The 18,716-nt window shown below is 39.0% G+C and overlaps 1 protein-coding gene across 5 annotated transcripts in view; it reads left to right on the forward strand.

Annotated features, from left to right (window-relative positions):
- The first annotated feature begins 202 nt into the window (after nucleotides 1-202).
- The window catches only part of USH2A (usherin), a 322,330-nt gene continuing 303,816 nt past the window's right edge, over nucleotides 203-18,716 (forward strand). For 3 of the 5 annotated variants that reach the window (XM_042051712.1, XM_042051715.1, XM_042051716.1), the window contains exons 1-3: nucleotides 203-402; nucleotides 927-1,606; nucleotides 6,823-6,988. In XM_042051712.1, the coding sequence (XP_041907646.1) occupies nucleotides 1,086-1,606; nucleotides 6,823-6,988 (687 nt within the window). In that variant the 5' untranslated portion in view covers nucleotides 203-402; nucleotides 927-1,085. The other 2 variants (XM_042051713.1, XM_042051714.1) reach the window with 2 other exon arrangements.

Consider the following 18,716-nt stretch of genomic DNA (forward strand, 5'->3'; position numbering starts at 1 on the left):
GAGAGAAAAAAAAAAAAAAAAAAACTCCTGAGGATGTTTCTTCGCTGCACAGTTCAGCCCGGCGGAGCTGTTCCCTGCGCGGGTGCAGGCGGTCCCAGCGCCGCGCTCCCGCCCGGCCGGCGCTGCCGCTTTAACGCGCGGCGGGGCCGCGGGGGCGGGGAAAGGCCGCGGCGTTGCCGGGCGACGGCGGCGTCGCCGCGGGGAGCGCCGGGCTCCGCTGGCCCCGCTGGCTGCGCGCCGCTCCCGGCCGGGCAATAGCGCTAAATCAGCCCTTCCACCGCTGCCCCGGCCCGCTGCGCCCCGGCACAGGCGCTCGCTGTTAGAAAAAGCTCCACACGGGACAGATGGGGAAGGTGGTTTTAATCAGCTTTGCCGAGCGCTGAGAGGAGCAGCCGGCGTGAGGTGGGCGGCGGGGTAAGGCGTGAGGGGACGGTAGGAACACCGCTCCCGCTCCTGGCTCCCTGGGGAACGGGGGTGTCCCTCGGCGTGCCCGGGAATAGCGCGGTGGGGATGGCAGCTCCCAGGGAGTGGTGCGAGACTGAGGTAAGCGCCGGGGGGCCGTAGGCGTGAGGTCCAAGCAACTCGCCTGAAACCCTCGGCAGAGACTTTCGGAGGCCCAAGTTGCATGTCCCGGTTTGCTGCCGTGTCCCGTATTCCTTGCTGTGACACACAGAGCCAGGTGACACGACAGATCCGGGATAAACTCCCTTCGGCCATGAGCCTGCGCGCCCTCGAGTCGGCCTAATCCCATGGCCTTGCTCGGAGACATGTCTCGGCCCTAGCCGGCAAGGGTGGGCAGGTGGGCCTGCTGGCTGGAATCTGGACGAAGAATTCTAACCCTTGAAATCGCTAGCCGGGCATCATCTCTGCTGGTGCAAAAGAGCAGGTTCCTCCTACGGACTGTGTCTGTTTTCTGTGGTTTGCAGATCCCGGCTGTCAGCCACGTGCGTTTTGCTGGCCAGAAGATGTAGATGTCCCTTGTGACTGAGTCCTTGCATGGGCATTATGAGGATGAAATGCTACATAAACTCTTAAAGCACAGCACCTGAGGACATTGCTACCGACATGGACTTAATTATTTATTTATGTTTGCTTTAATCAGGAGGAGCTTTTCTGTAAACATGAATTGCTGGGCTCTTTCCTTGAGATGTCGTTTCTTGTTTCATGCTATTGAAACATTAATCTTAACTTATTATGACTCCTTTGTGTTGGTCAGCTCTCAGGGACATTTCCCTAGGCTTGAAAATGTGGGAGCTTTCAAGAATGTGTCAATTGTGCCAAGTCAAGCCACTTGTGGGCTGCCAGACCGAAGCACTTTTTGTCATAGCTCAGTAGCTGTTCAAAGTATTATATCCTGCACTCAGAGGTTTTGTGTTCAGGAATGTCCATATAGGTCTTCGCCTTCGTCCTACAAACAGCTTCTTTCAGAAGGCCTTGGTACCTGTATCACAGAGGATAAAAGGGACTTGCATCCAGGGTCCTCCAGCAACGCTTCCAGTTTTATTTTTCATAATCACAAGGATTGCTTCTCTACTCCCCGTTCTCCAAGGCTTGGAGCTTCATTTACATTAACTGTATGGTTGAAACCTGAGCAAGAAGGTGTAATGTAAGTAGTATTGAAGGTGTTTACTTTCCTGGTGCTCTTAAAAAAATTGACCGTTGTAGGCATGGTCATTATTAGCAAGCTCTTTAAACTTTCAAAAGGTGTGGTGGGAAACTCTGACGTTTATAGAGCCGTATTTAGGTTGGGGTCTTCCCAGATGTCAAGACAAGTGGCTTCAGTTTCAGCAACATTGACTCATGGTAGTTCAATTGCTTTTAATGTTTGGAACTGTTCATACATAAGGTGCATGTCTATTATCAAAAAGAGAAATTTGTCTTTCCAATTCACATTCCTCCTGAAAGCTGCTAGAAAATTATGTTGTCAGATGGTTGTGCTGTTGCTGCTTTCATGATGGAAAAAAAATTATCTGTGATGTTAGGACTTTTCCAACACAAAGCACCCAAAAATGTATATTTTGGAGCCATAGAAGAGAGGTCATAGTGTTCCTGGAAGATGTGAGGAATGTTGCCTGACTGGCAGACTGTGTTGCTGCTTTAACAAACTGTTCCACTATTTAAACTGCTAGTGAAGTTTCACTAGGTGCTCACAAAGTAGAGGTGGCTAAGCGTGTTCCCTCTCCTATTTGCCTACATGTTGCGTTTTCAGGAAATACCTCTGTTAGAAGTGACCTTTCGGCTTGATTGGGCCTTACTATAATGAAAAACCTGCTTTTTGAAAAACACATCCCAGATCCTACAAAGAAGTTCCTGTCATCTATCACAAAATGCAGAGCCTCCTACTCTTTCTTACCTTCGTTGTGCAGATCTCTTTAAAATAAAGCACACAAAGAGTATAGTTTGTTCCTTCACACTACATGCCACAAATGATTTTGTACTTGTGTTCGTAACTTACTCTTAGAATGTAGCTAATGATCTGCTTTGTTGAGGCATTCTTGATACTTGTTTTGCATGCTGCTGTGAAATAGTAAGTTGTCTAAGGGTAGCAAAATCATCAGAAAAAATAGAAATATCTAAAATTGTGATGCAAAATTATAGTATGTTTTATGCAGTGATAATTACCTCGAAAAACTCAACCTAACTGTAGAATTTGTGGTTAGGGATGGGAAATAAATGAGATCTGCAGAGCAAAAGGGACTTTTGTTTGAGTTGAAGTTAAATCATTTCAGCTGGCGGTATGTGTAAAGGCATCTCTGGAGCTTTGGCGTATGGTTGTTTTTATAGACAGCATTTTCTATATAATGGTTGAATCTCGAATGTCAGAGAGTCCATTTCTGTTGTTGTCCCATTCTGTGAGTTCATGTCCACACACATGGGCGCATCAGAGTCTCCTTCAGCAGAGCACATGCCTAACTTGGAGCAGAAGCATCCTGCTAATTTCCAAGCAAGCTGTTGCAGCGATGTGTTGAGTGAGATCTGTGAAAGTCTTTTGTCAGTGGGATAGGCTTTGATGCATGGAGCCTAAAACAATGAAATGTTATGTCGTTGGTTTCAAATGATTAAGTGCTGTGAAGAAACCAGACTCTACTGATGACTGATAAGCCATGGACTAGTGTAAAAGATTAGCTTCCAATTGCTACTGTGTTAATAACTACACAGTGTACATATTCCTGTTCAGTGGGTTTTATAGATCACTTTAAAATTTTAATGTTTTTATTCAATTTTTGTAATAGATCACTTCGTTCGTATGCATTGTGAGATTTGCTGCTACTCAACATGTAGAAAAGACAATGGTAAAGCCCAGTCCTGAAAATTGAAGATGGACAGCAGTGATTCCAGTGGTCAGGATGATATGCCACAGTCCAGGTGGTTTTGTTTCACTGTTCACAGAAAGAATGGTGTTAATTTTTCTTTTTTCATAAAAGGAATACTGAGCTCCAGCTCTGGTGGGACAGTTGTTGCACATGAGTAGTCATTGAAGCTTGACTCAGAAGGCATCTTACAAAAGAGAAATAATTTACCAGCAAACTAAGATGCTTTCCCTTTTATTATATTGGTTTAGTGAATCCTTCAGGTTGGCAGATGGAGTTTGACATACTGGATGTCCTACATTTTGCAGTCCCTGATGGGGAATTGTCACTGTTACATGTCATTTGTGAGACCTTTTAAACCCCATTATCACAGCAGAGGAGCGTCACAGAACTGGGATGCATTCTAACAAAGTCTTTGTGTTCCCACCAAAGCATTAGGAAGATCAGCAAGAACGAGCTGCTCATTTTGCCAGTAGAGTGATTGAAAGTTTAACAAGGTTTTTTTTTTTTTTTACTTGCAAAGTGCTCTTACATGAAGTACAGCAGGCCCTTGTGTTTTGGACATGCCATCCTAATGTGTTTTTGTGCTGAATTGTATATGGTCTGCCTGTGAGTGTGTGTGCTTAGGAAAGAAGCTAGGAGTGTTGCTGCACAGTATCCCATTACATCCTGTGACGTTCTGATACGCGTGTACCCATGTAAGAGAATAGCAGGATTTTTGTTAGAAGTTACTGTGCTAGCTGAAATGAGAGAGAGTGATGTGAGGATCCAAGTCTGAAGGCCCTTTAAAGATTGCAGATAAGCAGAGACACCAAGAATTTTTTTCATCAGTTTCATATGTGAAGTTTTCTCAGGCGAATCTGGGAGACAATACACTTTGACACACAGAGAGGAGTCATGTTACAGATTTATTTAAAGCCCTGATGTTCTTCTAAGATGTTTAGTAGAGATATTTGTAGGCATGCTTTTAAGTCACTGCATACTGGAAATATTGAAAGAAAAGCAAGAGAAGAGTGACAAAGCAATGACATTTTTACTCCAGTCTTTAAATTTACTTTCTCTTTAGGCAGTAAGTGAGCAGGGTTCTTGCCCTGATTTCGTTCTTGCCTCATGCTTCCTTCTTGCTGCGTGTACTCATCAGTTAATATAATTGCCTTCAGTAAGCCTGTGTGTAGCCTGTATGTAAGCTTTAGCACAATGTAGGAAACCATGTATGATGATAACCCTTCACAATGGAATAGGATAAGAACATGGGTACAAGCTTAGCATATGTGAGTAACCATAACAGGCTGCTTGTATCAATTAGTGTGAACTGGAGCAAGTTCAGATGCCCAGAAGATACTGGTGGTGGCAAGAAGTGAGCTGAGACCTTTTACAGGCAAAAGGATCAGCAGGAATGGCCTGACGTGAAGTGGGTAGCACATATATGTTTTCACTTTATTTATCTAAGGGATTAAAATCATATGGTATTAATATCCATTCAGATGTTTTACATTAGGAATTAGACTGAAAGGGGTATTTGCTGTAAGATACCATGCATCTGATTTTGAACCAGTGCAGATGTTCCCATTTGCTCCAGTTAATGTGTGGGAAACACCAGTGCGGCCACATTAGATTCTCTAGAATCTTTTTCTCTTTGCAAGCTGACCGAGTGGATTTGTGTTAATTGCTTTTTTCCCCTCCAACCCCACCACTGAGGTATATGTAGTCAGGTATTGGCTCCGTGGGACTGCAGGTTACCAGAAGTTGAAGACTTCACAAAGAACAGTGGCTTCTCTCTGTAATCATGGCTGGAATGGAAAATTAAGCTGAGGCAGAAGTAATGCTTCCTCCTATTTCACCTGTGTTAGAACTAGTTTGGATTTTTTCTTTTTTCTTTTTCCTCCCTCTCTTCTCTTTTCCCTCTTGGTTTTGCTCTTTTACTAGTAAGTCACATTTCACATTTGTTCTTTCCAGTTTTCAAAGTGATGTACATCAAGGTCACTTCCCTTCTTAAAGTCATGACACCTTTGGGGATAAAAACAATGTGGGGATGTTTGTTTTAGATAACTAAAATAAACAAAACCCTGGATTATCCAATTATTGTTTATCCAGGAACGGGGTAAATCCAGTTCCTAAATATTTTGCTACTTAGCTGAGCCTTCCTTCACATTTATTATCTAACAAAACTAGCATGTTTACAAGCAAACAAAATATTGAAAAGACCAGTGGACAATTTATTAAGAAATGTGGTTTTAGTAAGGTTGGGAAAACAGAAGTCTTCATTTTGCATGGTATTTCATTGACAGCATTCCAGCAGGCTAAAATAGTAACAGTTAGGTGGAATTAATTTTTTCTCTTGGATTTAAAGGTGAATTAGTGAATAATGGCAGTATCAAAGAACAGCCTTTTTGATACTTTTCTTTTATAAATGTAGAGTAGGTGAAGACACTTATCAGTAGATAGGGGTTTTTTGTTTTTATTTTTTTTGCCTCTGAAATATGTGTAAGTAAATACTAATCTCATATAAATTTTAAATGCTTCCCTCTTGTGACTTAGTGCACTGATTTAGTCTGGTGTAACTGTTAAAATATTTGACTTTTTGTGGGTCAGTACATTGGGAACTGTATTTCTTGAGCAGCTCAAATGGGAAGGGTAGAACTTTATAATCTTTTCTTGTATTTATGATTACTTTAATAAAATACATCATTGTTTCACAAGCTTATGGAGCCTGTGCTTTCTCAGAACTCTTGACATCATGGTGATTGGATTGGCAAAAATATTTCAGCAGCTTGAAATGAAAAATGGGTTGCTGTGGATGGTATTCTCTGTACCTTATATGTCATTGTTGTGTTTGCTGTTGATGTGACTTTTGTGGGGAAAAAATCCTAATAAGTGTCTGAATATCCTTCTTGCCTTGCTCTAGTTTCTTAGGTTAAAGAAAAACACTGCAAAGGGGAGAGTGTAGGGTAAGCTGGTGTTAGGGCTGTCTTACTTGAACAGATTGGGTGGAAAGATGGAAGACTTATTACCAAAGCATGTAGTTTGTACTGCTTTTTGTGGTTATATTCCATTTGCCTTGTTAGACTAAGGGAAATTAAAGTGCCTCCACAGGATGTACTGAGTTGCACAGCTTTGTATGAGAAGTGTGGCAGAGACCTGCACAGTCACTGTAGTTTCTGTCATGGAACCTTCAAAGAGGAGGCATGTGGGACCTCTCTTCCACCCCCAAATGAACTGGGGTTGCAAGCACTCAATAAAAAAAAGCAAAACCCGAAAACCAACCGACAAAAACCCCAAAACAACCCAAAAACCTCACAGATCAAGACAGAAAATATCTTTGCTGAAGTTCTTTTACACTTAGTACATCCTGTGACTTTCACTGTCACTGAGCATCTTCTCAAGAGCTGTATTTTTAATGTTTATTTTAATACATTCTGGTTAGCATCACTTTACAGGATAGCACCTTGGCAAGAATGTGTATATGTGTGTGCCTCTGACCTTATGTTGTTTTTCTTGGTTATTTCCAAAGGTGTGTGATAGAAAAGGCTATTGATGGGCAGACTGTGTTCAAACTCACAATCTCTGAGAAAGAGACCATGTTTTATTATCGCACAGTAAATGGTTTGCAGCCACCAATAAAAGTAATGACACTGGGGAGAATTCTTGTGAAGAAATGGATTCATCTTAGTGTGCAGGTGAGTAAAATAAAAACCATTTAATATTTGTTGAAATACAACATTTGTATGCGAGTGGTATAACTGTATAAATATAAAAGAATAAATTGGGGGATGTAAATGATAACTCTTGAGTCTGGTAGGTAAGGATCTTAATTTGGGAGCTAATTTTGAGTAAGTTGCTAATTTAGCACTGGAAAGAAATGCTGTGCTCATTCTTCTGAACAAACAGACTACGAAACTGAAAATTCTCACCTTTAAGTACATGAGTATGTGAGGTGAAGAAAAGCTTGTACTAATATCTTAGGTACTTATATCTGACATTACCAATTAGTCTTGGGTCTCAGTTTATTTCCTGTAGATGAGAATGCCATTCTCATCTGTACATGCTAGTGTACTTACCTTATGGAGGTGTGTCCCATTTAATTTAAAGAGTGTACATAAGTAAGTAACTCACAAGTAAATATGTCAGTTTCTGCAGGATCAGTCACGCTAATAAGTTACAGAGCTATTACCTCTTATTTTAAAAATATGATTCAGAATTGTTAGAGTACAATTCTTGTGTTCTAAAAGTCTTCTGTTGACATAACTTTTTAATAAGTGTACAAATATCCACTGAGGATAAAGCAAATTTGAGTTTGTTAAAATTTAAACTGTATGTACAAAAATCAGTAAACAAACATGGAAGAAATTAAAATTCAGTTATTTGCATGTCTTGTAATTCCCAACAGGCACCCTAGTAAATTCTATTTGTAAGCCAAGTTCAACTAATAATTATAAACCACAATTATCAGGTATTGAAATGTTTATCTTCTCCTTCCTTCATTTCCTTTATCCGTTCTATTAAATTTCATTTGGTCTACAGCACAATCAAGCATAGTTTTGCTGCTTTCTTGAAACTTGCTAAAAGGTATTGACTGTGATTTGGATTTTTAGTGCTGATCTTGTCACTTGTAAGGAGTATCTAAGCCGACGTCTTGATTTTTTTTGCAGTTTTTTTTTTTTCCAGGATAACGGCATGGTAGTGTGAATAAGATTTCTGCTGTTGGATTAAAAGAGTGACCTTAAGGTAGAACTAATGAACTTTACACTTCAAGCACTCCAAGGGTGCTATATTACTGCTGTTGCTGTCAGCCACATTTTGTACCTCGGAAACTGCTAAAGCCTGGCATAGCCAAGTGAAAGTGAAAGGGCTGGTTAAATACACACGAAGATGCTGAACTGCATTACAAAGGAACATGAAGCACCCTGTGGAATTTGCTCCTTTGTTTCTCTGCAGAAGGTTGTTCAATTCATAGCAGGAGTAAAGGAGTATAGCTTCTAGACCCTTAAAGGAACTGCAGGCTTAATGCCTTTTCCAAGTTTCTGAGCTCAGAACTTTCCTGGGCTTGGTGCTATTGTAGAATTCAACTTGCCATTAAAAATGATAGTGGCTGCAGCGTGATCCATTTAGCCCTTGGCCTGGCTATCAAACTTCAGGCAAAGGTCTGGGGTTTTGTTTGTTTGTTTTTAGCAGGTGTCCAAAAGCATTTTTTTCCATAAATGGAGAAATAAATGGAAAATGAGAATACAAGAGAGACCATACAAAAATATGCAAAAGTAACTTGCAGCTGGAAGTGTGTGTCTGTCATACACATAGATGCTAGGCAACAGACACCATTACAGAGGAGTGTGAAGTATTGGTTACAGATGTGAAACTGAATTTAGAGAGAAAAAAAATATGGTGGGATGGCAGATATGTTTGGAATTCAGGTGTAAGAGCATATGCCTATTCAGGAATGATAAAAATGAAAGCTAAGTGGTGGAATAGCACCAAATAGTAATTAAATGATAAGAGGGAAGGAAAGAAGAAAGGATAGCACAGACTGAAAATAATTTCTTTGGAATAAAATAATTCTAGGGGAAGAGAAGGCTAGTAAATTAATTCTACTGAGGTAATCTAGGAATTTAAATCCTTGGGTTTGTATTTAGATGTGTAATTTGTTAGAGGGAACTACTACTAAGAACCGTGTCATTGCAGAGACTTATTTTCCAGTTTATAGCTGGGAAATTTAAGTTCTACTAACAAGAGCAGAGCCCAAACATTCCTGTGAGTTCTGCATGAAGGGTTTCTTCATTGAGTAGTTGCTGGAGCAGAAAGTCTGGGTATACCAGCTTGGTTAAGTGATGAGGGCATTATCAGAGATGTAGATCTCAAGAATAATGTTGAGCATTCATAACTAGAGTCAGATGAAATAGAAGAGTAAACAGGTCTTTGGTTCTCTAAGTACACTTCTAGGTTTCAAAGAGAACAAACAAATGCAACTGTTTTAATGAAACAAGGTAAACTTTGGAGTCCAGAGATTGAATGGAAAAAAAAGCCTGGAGGTTTTTAAAAATTAATATAATAGAATTAAGAGAAATTTCTGCCCTTAAAGGAAAAAAATATGGATACGTACTGCCCAGGCTTATCTGTGTGAATAAGTACCTTTGCAGTTAGAGAGGGCAGAGTGTGTGAGCACTGGGGAACGGGGAAGAAAATTCACAGAGAATGCTATGCAGGATAGAAATAAAACTACAAAGTAGTTGATATGAATTAGACTGTCAAATGGTAAAAAATTCTTAGGATTTTTTTTTTTTGGGTGTAAGAAGGCAAGACCTGAGTATAGTGAAAGTGTGCTTAAGGATGATTTGAGTAAGGTCCCCAGAATAAATAAATACTTTGCTTCTGTTTTCAGTAGTCACAGAGCAAAACCAATCAGGGCAACAGAAATTAATGTATGGAGACAAAAGTGATCTGAAGAGTAGAAACATGAATTTGCAAGCTTATTGTGAACATGCTGCTGCAATCAGATGGCCTTTGTCCAAAAATTCTGACAGAACTGGCACATAAAATCCTGTGACCAAGAGATACTCTATGCAAAGTTACCAGTAGAGATGGAGCTATAATGCTTATATTTAGGAAGGGTGCCATGTTGATGCCAGCCAGCAGCCAAGCACCTGGGCCCTCCTCACCCCTGCCAGTGGAACAAGGGAGACACCAGAAATAGCAAAAGTGAGAAAAACTCATGAAGGAAAGGGGCTGAGAGGGGAGCAAATGATGTAAAGGCAATCACTCACCACCTCCCACAAGCAGACCACTGCCCATCCAATTTCTTAGCAGCAGACCACCTTGGAAGTAAATCCCCTATCTCCTCAAATTCCTTCTTCTACCCTAGTTTTTATTGCTGAGCATGAGGCTATAGAATAAGGAATATCTTTGTCCCAGCTGTCTCCCTTCCCAGTTTTTTTTGGGATGAGGAGTTCAACTGGGAAAAGAGAAAGGCTTGCCACTGGCCAAGCTCTCTTCAGAAATGACTAAGATACTAATGTGTTATCCATGCTGTTTTAGCCAAAAATTTGAAACATGGCACCCTACAGGGTGTTGTGAAAAAATTTACCTCCACCCCAGCCAAAGCCTGTACTAAGAGGAAGGAAAAAGGATCTTGGCAATGCAGAACTATTTGTCTTGATGCAGTGGCATACGAGGATTTAGAAAAGATCTTTGAAGAAATAGATAAAGATGTGGAGCTAAATGAAAAAGGGGATAAAATGCAGCATGGATTTACTATAGATAGCTCATCACTGTCTAACCTCTTAGCTGTTTTTTGATGAGAAAGCTGATTTTCACGCAAAGTAAATGTGTCAGATTTCCTCTGTCTGGAGTTGAGTTTAGCATTGATGTGACAACCTATGAGAAGTTGTAGGGTCAAAGGGAATGCTCATGGGAAAGGTTGGCAATAGATACTGCTCATAGAAACTTGCTTATAATCCTGGGGAGGGGGGAGGCAAAAACCCAATTGAATTGTTCAAGAATTAGTTTTTGGACCACCCTTGTGCTTTAATTTTATTAATGATCTTGGCACAAATATTGAGAGTGTACCTATCATAGTAGCTGGTAACAGACATAATCAGGAAGGGGAACAGTAAGATGTCATACGGAAAGAATGGCATGACCAAAAAGTCTAGGGGAACTGGCATGAAATAAAGTTGGTATTACAAAATGCAAAGTAGTGAACTTGAAATTCCTCACAAAATTTTTTTAGTCTTCTAGTTGTTTTCAGTTGATGAGGATCAAGTCTTTCAGGTTTCTGAAATTTTTAGGGCCCTTCTGGGTGTTTGATCTTGATTTAGTGATATTTTTCACTGTATATATTAGCAAAAACTCTGAAGGTACTCACTGGAGTAAAAGATATATAGCCTTAACTTAAAAGAATCTGGTATGCACTGAAGTGAAATCTCAAAAAAATTGGTGTCTTAAAATCTTAACTTTTAAAGAAATAAAAGAACTGAGCATAGCAATGCATAATTAAGGCCAATGGTGTACCATATTATCTCTGCAAAGTGAAACAAAGATCAGATTTATGCCACTTAATAACAGCAGCACCATTGTGTATTTTCTTTTTCAGTTTCACTGTTAAGTGTCTTTCACTTTCCCTTTGATACTTCAGAATTTATTTAACCAATTAAGAAGAGTGGAGTTTAAACATGAATTTGCAGATACAGATATGAGGCTGCTGAAACAGGAGAGTCTTTGAGAACATGTCAGATTGATGTTTTGGTTTCATATTTAGTGTCTGCAATTATAAAAATAGTCTTTTTGCTAGACTTTATTTTGCCTGATCATATCTATGTAACTCTGCCATGTTTTGGCAGACTATAGCACATTAAAAGCTTTGGAAAGTAAGTTTAAAATCTAAATGCAGAGAGGTAACCGTGACTGAATTACTCTCCTGGGAGGAAAATGCTCTTAGAGTGCCTATTGAAATCAGCATTATCATTTCAATACATGTCAAATATGAGTCATTTCCTAGTTTAGGCAAAATTTCTTTATAAATCTTTAAATCTTCCACTTCTTTCAAGAAAAGGTTGAAGTACTTATGATTTAATGAGACCGCTTTACCTCATAACTGTTTGACTATCAAGAGAAAACTTGTCCTTTCCAATTTGTGAAATACTTTTATTTTCTGCACAAGTTTTTGAATACTTTACAATTTATTTTATAAGCAAAGAACCTGAGACTTAAAAGCAGGGAGGCAAACATTTATTCTATATACTCCGTGTATGTATTACTAAATACAGGGTGTTCTAAACTGTGTGGTCCTTAAGTTTAATAAGGACATGAAAAAGCAAGAAAGCATTTTGATTTAACAAACCACTTTGATCTCCTCTTTGAAGTCATCACTTACTATCTGTTAAGAGTAGTTTGTCAGGTCCAAGAAGGGAGCGGAGAGTTTGCATTAATTCTACATTTTGGAGCTTCTTGTCTATTAATTGCGATTGTGTGTTGAAAATATTTAGGAGGATGCAGTCTATCCACATGGCTGGTGCTCTGTTCCCACCAGACAGTGGAAATAAAACATGTGTTAGTCTTCATGTATTTGAGTGTGTGTTTGGAGAACTGTTCACAGACACAATGAGCATAGAGCTGCTTCATCATCTGCTCTGCTGCTGTTGCAGGCCATTCAGGTACTGCTGCTGGACATGCAGCCTCCATATTCTTTGATATTAGTAAAACTTTTTTTTGTGTTTTTCCTGCATGTAGAGGTCCTACTATGGTTCTTGCCTCTTCTCCTCCTGTTCTATGGGTATTAGGATGCTGACTGTGTAAATTTGGAAGCTCTGTTCTTGTAACTTCAGCTTCTTGAGAAAACAGGGTATTTCTCAGATGATTCTTTCTACTCCCACTGTCTCTTAAACTACTTATTTTCTAGCCTGAGTACGAGTTTGAATATATTTACAGATTTAAATTTGCAGTCTTACAGCTGCCTCGGAACACAAGACAAGGAACTTCGCCTGGGCTAAGATTTTAATTTCAGAGAATGGCAAAAATACAGGTTTTGTCAATGCCATCTTGATTCCGCTTCTGGAAATTGCAAATGCTTTTTGTAATTGCAGTTGCAAATTCCACTGAAATCTGCCCAGAGTTGGTTATATATGGTAGGAATGGAATTAAGCCTTTGTATGGCCAGTGTTGAGAGGAGGTGGTGTTGAATGTTTTGCAGAAGCTATGCCTGATTTGTCTGGAGAGTTTCAAGATTTGAAAACCATCAATTTTCAATTTGCTTTGCAAATGGTTTGTTTCCTTATACAAAAATAAGTTGCAGCCAGTTAAATTGTATTTTTAATGATGAAAACACAGTGTTAAGAATGATTTGCCTTCTTTTATTTCCCTTAGTCTCAAAAATTTAAATGTCCTGCAGGTCTCAGGTACTTTTGTGTGCCCTTGAGTTGTGTGGGGAGAAACCTGGAGAGTTGGGAAGTGTCTCCTTGTACTTGTTATAGCTGGTTGGTATACTATACTGAGACTTGCAGTGTGCATCTGCCTTGTCACTTTTGGTTAAGGGAAGAGTTCTCGATACAGGTTTGCCTTCTGTCTATTTTGAGTCGTGTTTTACTACTGATATGCTTCAATTTGATTCCTTTTTGGGGAGACCAAGCTTGAAGTTGTGGAGTGGAGTAGCACCATTTAGAGCACACCATTTGCAGTGTGGGCAGAGGGTCCTTCAGCAGGTAGTTCTTGGCATGCACAGTGTGTGAGTAGAAAACTGGCAACTGATTCCAACATCTTTGCTGGTAAAGATGGATCACAAATACTGTCCTTTCCTCTTTATGCTGTGCAAATTGCTAAGTAAATGTCTTCACAGGATACTTGAAACTTTTTTTGATGAGTCTAAAAACTTCATGAGTACAATGAAAGAGCAGCTTTTGTCTTCCTGTTTGTTTGTTTGTGGGGTTTTATTTATTTTTTTAAAGTGATTTCTACATTTGGTTCAGGTTTTTGTAGCTTAAAGACAGACTTAAATCAGAAGTCTGATCAAGAAATGGAAGATGAAACTTTCAGGTTGTCCTTTGTGCAACCTCCATTATTTATGTGTGAACTCTGTCTTACATCTTGCGTTAACATCTATGCATGCAGCAAATGGAGGGTGACATAAATTACACGTGTAGATCTTGTACAATGCAAAATCAGTATGTGCTGGTGGCAGTCCAGAGAGGGAATCTTGTTGTAAGACTTCACATGTATCATTTTCTCATGGAAGCAAAGAATATTTCCTGGCTCTGAACAACTTATCAGCTTGTCGGGAAGGTAGAATGTTCTAGGGATGGGAGAGGGGGAGGAACACCTCCTGTCCATGTATCTCATTCCAGTGCCTTGGCTCAATAATGCTGTAATTTTTTGCATCATTTAAGGACTGCTCTGTTTGATAGCTGTCTAGATAGCCTGTCTTGGAGTATGAAAGAAGAGTATATGAATAGGAACAACTTTCTTTTAGATCTATCAGTGACTTATTTTCTGACAGTCAGTGGTTTTTGAAGCTCCTTAAGCTGGACTGTCTTGAATAGTCACTAATTGACCTGTTTTTAGTTTAATAGTCTAATTTTTCTTATAATTTATATATTAGCATATATATAATTTATATTTTGGCATTGGATCTTGTGACGTCACTCTTGTGACAATGAGTTTCTCATATGGAATTATGGCTGTATGAAATTGTTCTTTATTTTAAATCTTCTGTCTGTCTTTACTTTAAAACTTTTTTGCCAATTTCTTTTGCCAGTTTCTTTCTCTTTATCAGTCTCATACTATTTGATATTTTGGTTATAGAACACGATCATGTGTTAAAATAGTTTATAAATGAGATTTCTCCTTATATTGAAGCCATTCTGCAGTTTGTTCATCTGTATCGAACTTTTCTCAAACTTTTGGGTCTATTTGAGGATGCAAGGGACAGAACTCCACTTGTTATCCAAGACACTTCGCACCATAAATTTCTAAGCAATAAAGTTTTGTGGGCTTATTTTTAATTTCTTTCCTAATAAGGGATGTTTCTCTTTGTTCATTAGTGAGGGACTCTATAGTAAGTCCAAGACCACTTGGAGCAGTGACTGTTCAGAATTTAGTGTTGTGTTTACATGGATAAGAACATTTTTCTCTTGTCAGCTACCTTGTGGTTAACACAATTAGTCTATTGCTTTACTCCCTGTTCCTTAACAATTTTGAGATCCTTTGTCACTTTGAAGTAAGCTTTGACTTTTATTGTCTGCGTGTATTCAGTCCTTTTTTTTTCATCTCACTAACCACTGTTTTCAAGCCTGTACAAAATGTTAAATAGCAGAGATTGTTGGAGCTACTTAGTGGTAAGGTACTGTCTGTGTGAAATTGGACCATTTAATCTCTCCCAAGTTTGAAACCTTTCTAGAAAGCCAGTATATTATATTGGTCAGTTCTTTTTATCTACATGCATCTTTACTTCAAAGAAGTCAAATTGGATCTTGATTTCCTTCCACAAAAGTTATGTTGCCTTTTCTAGTGTACAGTATTAATCCATGTGCTTTTCCAACCAATTCATCCAGGACAGACTTGATTTGATGGATTCTCAGAAGAAATGGTCCAAGACCTGGTCATGCATCATGTCTATAATTTTAATTTCTGTGTTGTTCTTTGCTCTTTGCAGGGTTAATTGAAAATAGGTCAGAGGGTTTTTTTTCCCCCCTGCTTCTTTTCTGATCTTCCATTGAATCTGAAGGTGCTCTTTTTATTAAAAAAAAAAAAAAAAAGGCTGCAATACCAGCTTCTGTAATATGTTTTAATACAGTTAGCTCATTTACTTTATCAAAATTTGAGCTTTCTTTAAGGCATAGCAACACTTTTCAGTGGTGTGATCTATGTAATTCCTGACATTCAGGTTCAAACATCTTGGGCTTTAGATTTCAAAGACAGATATATTGTGTCATAATTCACAGTCTATGTGCATGCTTAGTTAGGACATTTCTGGTTTAGATACTTGATTTTTCTCCTCCAGCTTTTTGTTTCTTTCCCAATTTGATATACAAATAAACTGGCTCTATTTGGGTATAGGAGCAGCTGACCCTGCTTTGATTCTATCTGTTCTAAAAAAGGGTTTAAATTTGGAATTGACCTAAATCCCTTCCTCCAAGCACTGTTTGTGTGCAGAGTCATGCAGCCTTGCTTGTCTGACCCTTTGTGATAACTGGCAGCATTTCAAAGAAAGGCACTGACTTTTTATCTTCTGCCTCCTGAATAAAAGCCAAAATATTTTCCTCTTGAACCTCTCTTCTTTCCAGTGGTGTTCAGGTGTATCCTTGCTATTGACTGATTGTAGATGGCCTATCTTGTGAGGTTCATCCTTGTTGCACCTCTAAGCAAATCATCATGTGATACTCAGTGGCAGCATAGAATAAACCATCAACATTGCTCCTAATCTGACGTTTCAGAACTTCAGGCTTCTGTTTCTTTCCATTGAAATGCTTACCCTTGAAGATTTATCCTCAGCACTCAGAGATATGTGAATTTCTCTTTCCAGCTTGATGACCAGGTTGCATGGAACTTTTGTGGTTCTTGGAAGCAGGACTAGTCAAAAGAAAAAGCCTGTCGTCTTTCTGAGATTCTCTAATTACTACTTACTTGTGCCTTATGTATGTACCTCTTGTCTGTAAGTCAGGTAATTATGCATGTAACAGGTTGCATTGCCACTCTTCTGCTGGACTTCCGAGGGCATTTATTTATGTTTGAAGGGCCTTTATCCTTTTCCTTAAATTGTGTTTGTTGACATCCTCATATATGTTTTTCAGTAATCTCCCTGGCTTTTCTGTGCTTTAACTCAAGGGCTGTACTCTAAAGTGCACAGGACACCACTTTATAAGCAGCCTCCCCATGTCATCTCCTGGCCCATCTCTAGCAAAATGGGGCGGAGGGAGCTGCTGCATAAACGATTTCATTTAGCTTTTTCCAGAAATAAACTACCAAAAAAAAGCTACCAAAACACTGTCCTCCAAAGTCCATTTTTGGTCTCTGTTCGATTAACAGCACAGTTTGGATCTATGGCAAAGCTTGGCTGCTAAGATGCTTGGTAACTCTGGAGAAAAGCAGTTATAAAAAATGAAAATTGAAGCTTACAGTGAATTGCCATAAAAAAGAGTGTTGGGGAGTTACAGTACAAAGGAGTAGTTGAATGACCATTTCTAAAGGACTTTGTGATGGAGGGAAGAAAGCAGGGCACAGAGGAAGAGGGAAAGGCACCTGAAGTAAGGTTGTGGGGAGGAATATGAAAAGAACCAAAGACAGAATTTTGTGGCTCCTTGACCATGAAAAGAAACTAAGCCCTCAAAGAAAAGATGAGACTTTATTTGCAAAAATCCCTTAACTGGATACATGGAACTTTTTCTGGCAAGGCATTCAGAGGGCAAGAATAATTGCTTTCTTCTTATGTAAATTATCCCCCCAAAAAGACAGAGGAATGGATTTTCTAGTTTTCAGTCCCAGCAGAGCTGTTCAGCTCTGTTTTTTAGAACCAGTGTATTCTTGCATTAAATTTGGGAATGACTGAGAAGTCACACTACTGAGTGGTGCAAAATGGTGCAAAATCATCAGATATAATCAATTTAAAAGACTAGAATTTAATATGCTGCTGATAGTGTAATACAGGGTTAATAATTGTATATTAGTAACAGCTCCCCTCATTTGTGTAGGTATGTGCTTGTTCTTTGACTAGTGAAGCACAGAGACTTTATTCAGAAGGGACATTTCATTTGACATCCACATCTCATCCCTAATTTACATGATTACAAGTAGTTCGTGAAAATTCAGAATCAGTGGTTTTGCTGTATTTTAAATGGAGGGGACAGAGAGAAAATGTGCGTTGTTATGAGATTATCTAAAATGTACTTTCTGACCTTTTGTTTCAATTAATTGTGGCAAGTCTATGTAACTGTTTAAGCTACTAAAAAGCAGCTTGTTGAATCCTTAATACTTGTTTCCTTTCATGTTACTGTAGTGATCACTGAATGTTGGATCTGATTTGTTCTGTGACTTGGGGAAAATAGAGTCATTATGGAGCAAGAAAGCAATTGTTCTTCACGCATTTGCAGATCTGGTGACTAGGATCCTCTCATGGTTTTTTGTTTGGAACTCATTTACAGCACAGGTGTCACTTGTTAAAGCTTTCCATGTAAAAAGAATAGGGTTTGATTGGTGGTTAAAGTAGTGGTTTAACAGCAAAGCTTGTTTGTTAATTACTTTCGTTTCTAACAGAATCTGTATTTGCAGTTTTGCGCTCTTGGCTTCTCTGTGCCACTGCCCTGCCCCGATGTGTTTGTTCTGTCCTGAGGCATCAGTAATAGATTGATACAGCTCTACTGGCACTGGCAATACAGAATATTTTTCATTGGTGCAGTGCTGGCTGGAGTAGAAAGTGGCATAGCTGTAATTAACCATTTTAATACTACTTCATACTACTGAATACTTTCAAAGTACTGGTCAACAAAAGATTAAGTGAAAATTGCCAATCTAAAATTGGAATGATTACAATGTGCAAAATGATCACTAATCACAGATTCAATGTTTATTTTAAAGCAGTGTTTACTTTTTAAAGTACTGATTCTTTAAAAATACAATTTCAAAAGTTGTCTCTTTTCACATTGATCTTTCTTTGTCTCTAGCCTGATTTATCAGATAATTGAGTATGGGTTACATCACTCAGTTTTTATGCAGTACTAAAATCACCCCATATGAAAAATGAACAGCATGCATGTTTCTTATTTTGGATCCTTCTGCTTGCTGTCACTTGCATTTTTGCATCTTGAAGCTTTGTTCATGAAATAGCTATTAGTTTTTCTTAAGCTTGTAAACTGCCTTATGGATCAGTCTGCCTTCCAGTTGCTTTTTGATTTTGCTGTTTGGGGTCAAGTTTATATTAATACATGGCTT

The sequence above is a fragment of the Corvus kubaryi genome, unplaced genomic scaffold, assembly GCF_017639235.1.
Source record: "Corvus kubaryi isolate FWS band 111438036 unplaced genomic scaffold, C.kubaryi_AGA036_p1.0 76, whole genome shotgun sequence".
NCBI lineage: Eukaryota > Metazoa > Chordata > Aves > Passeriformes > Corvidae > Corvus > Corvus kubaryi.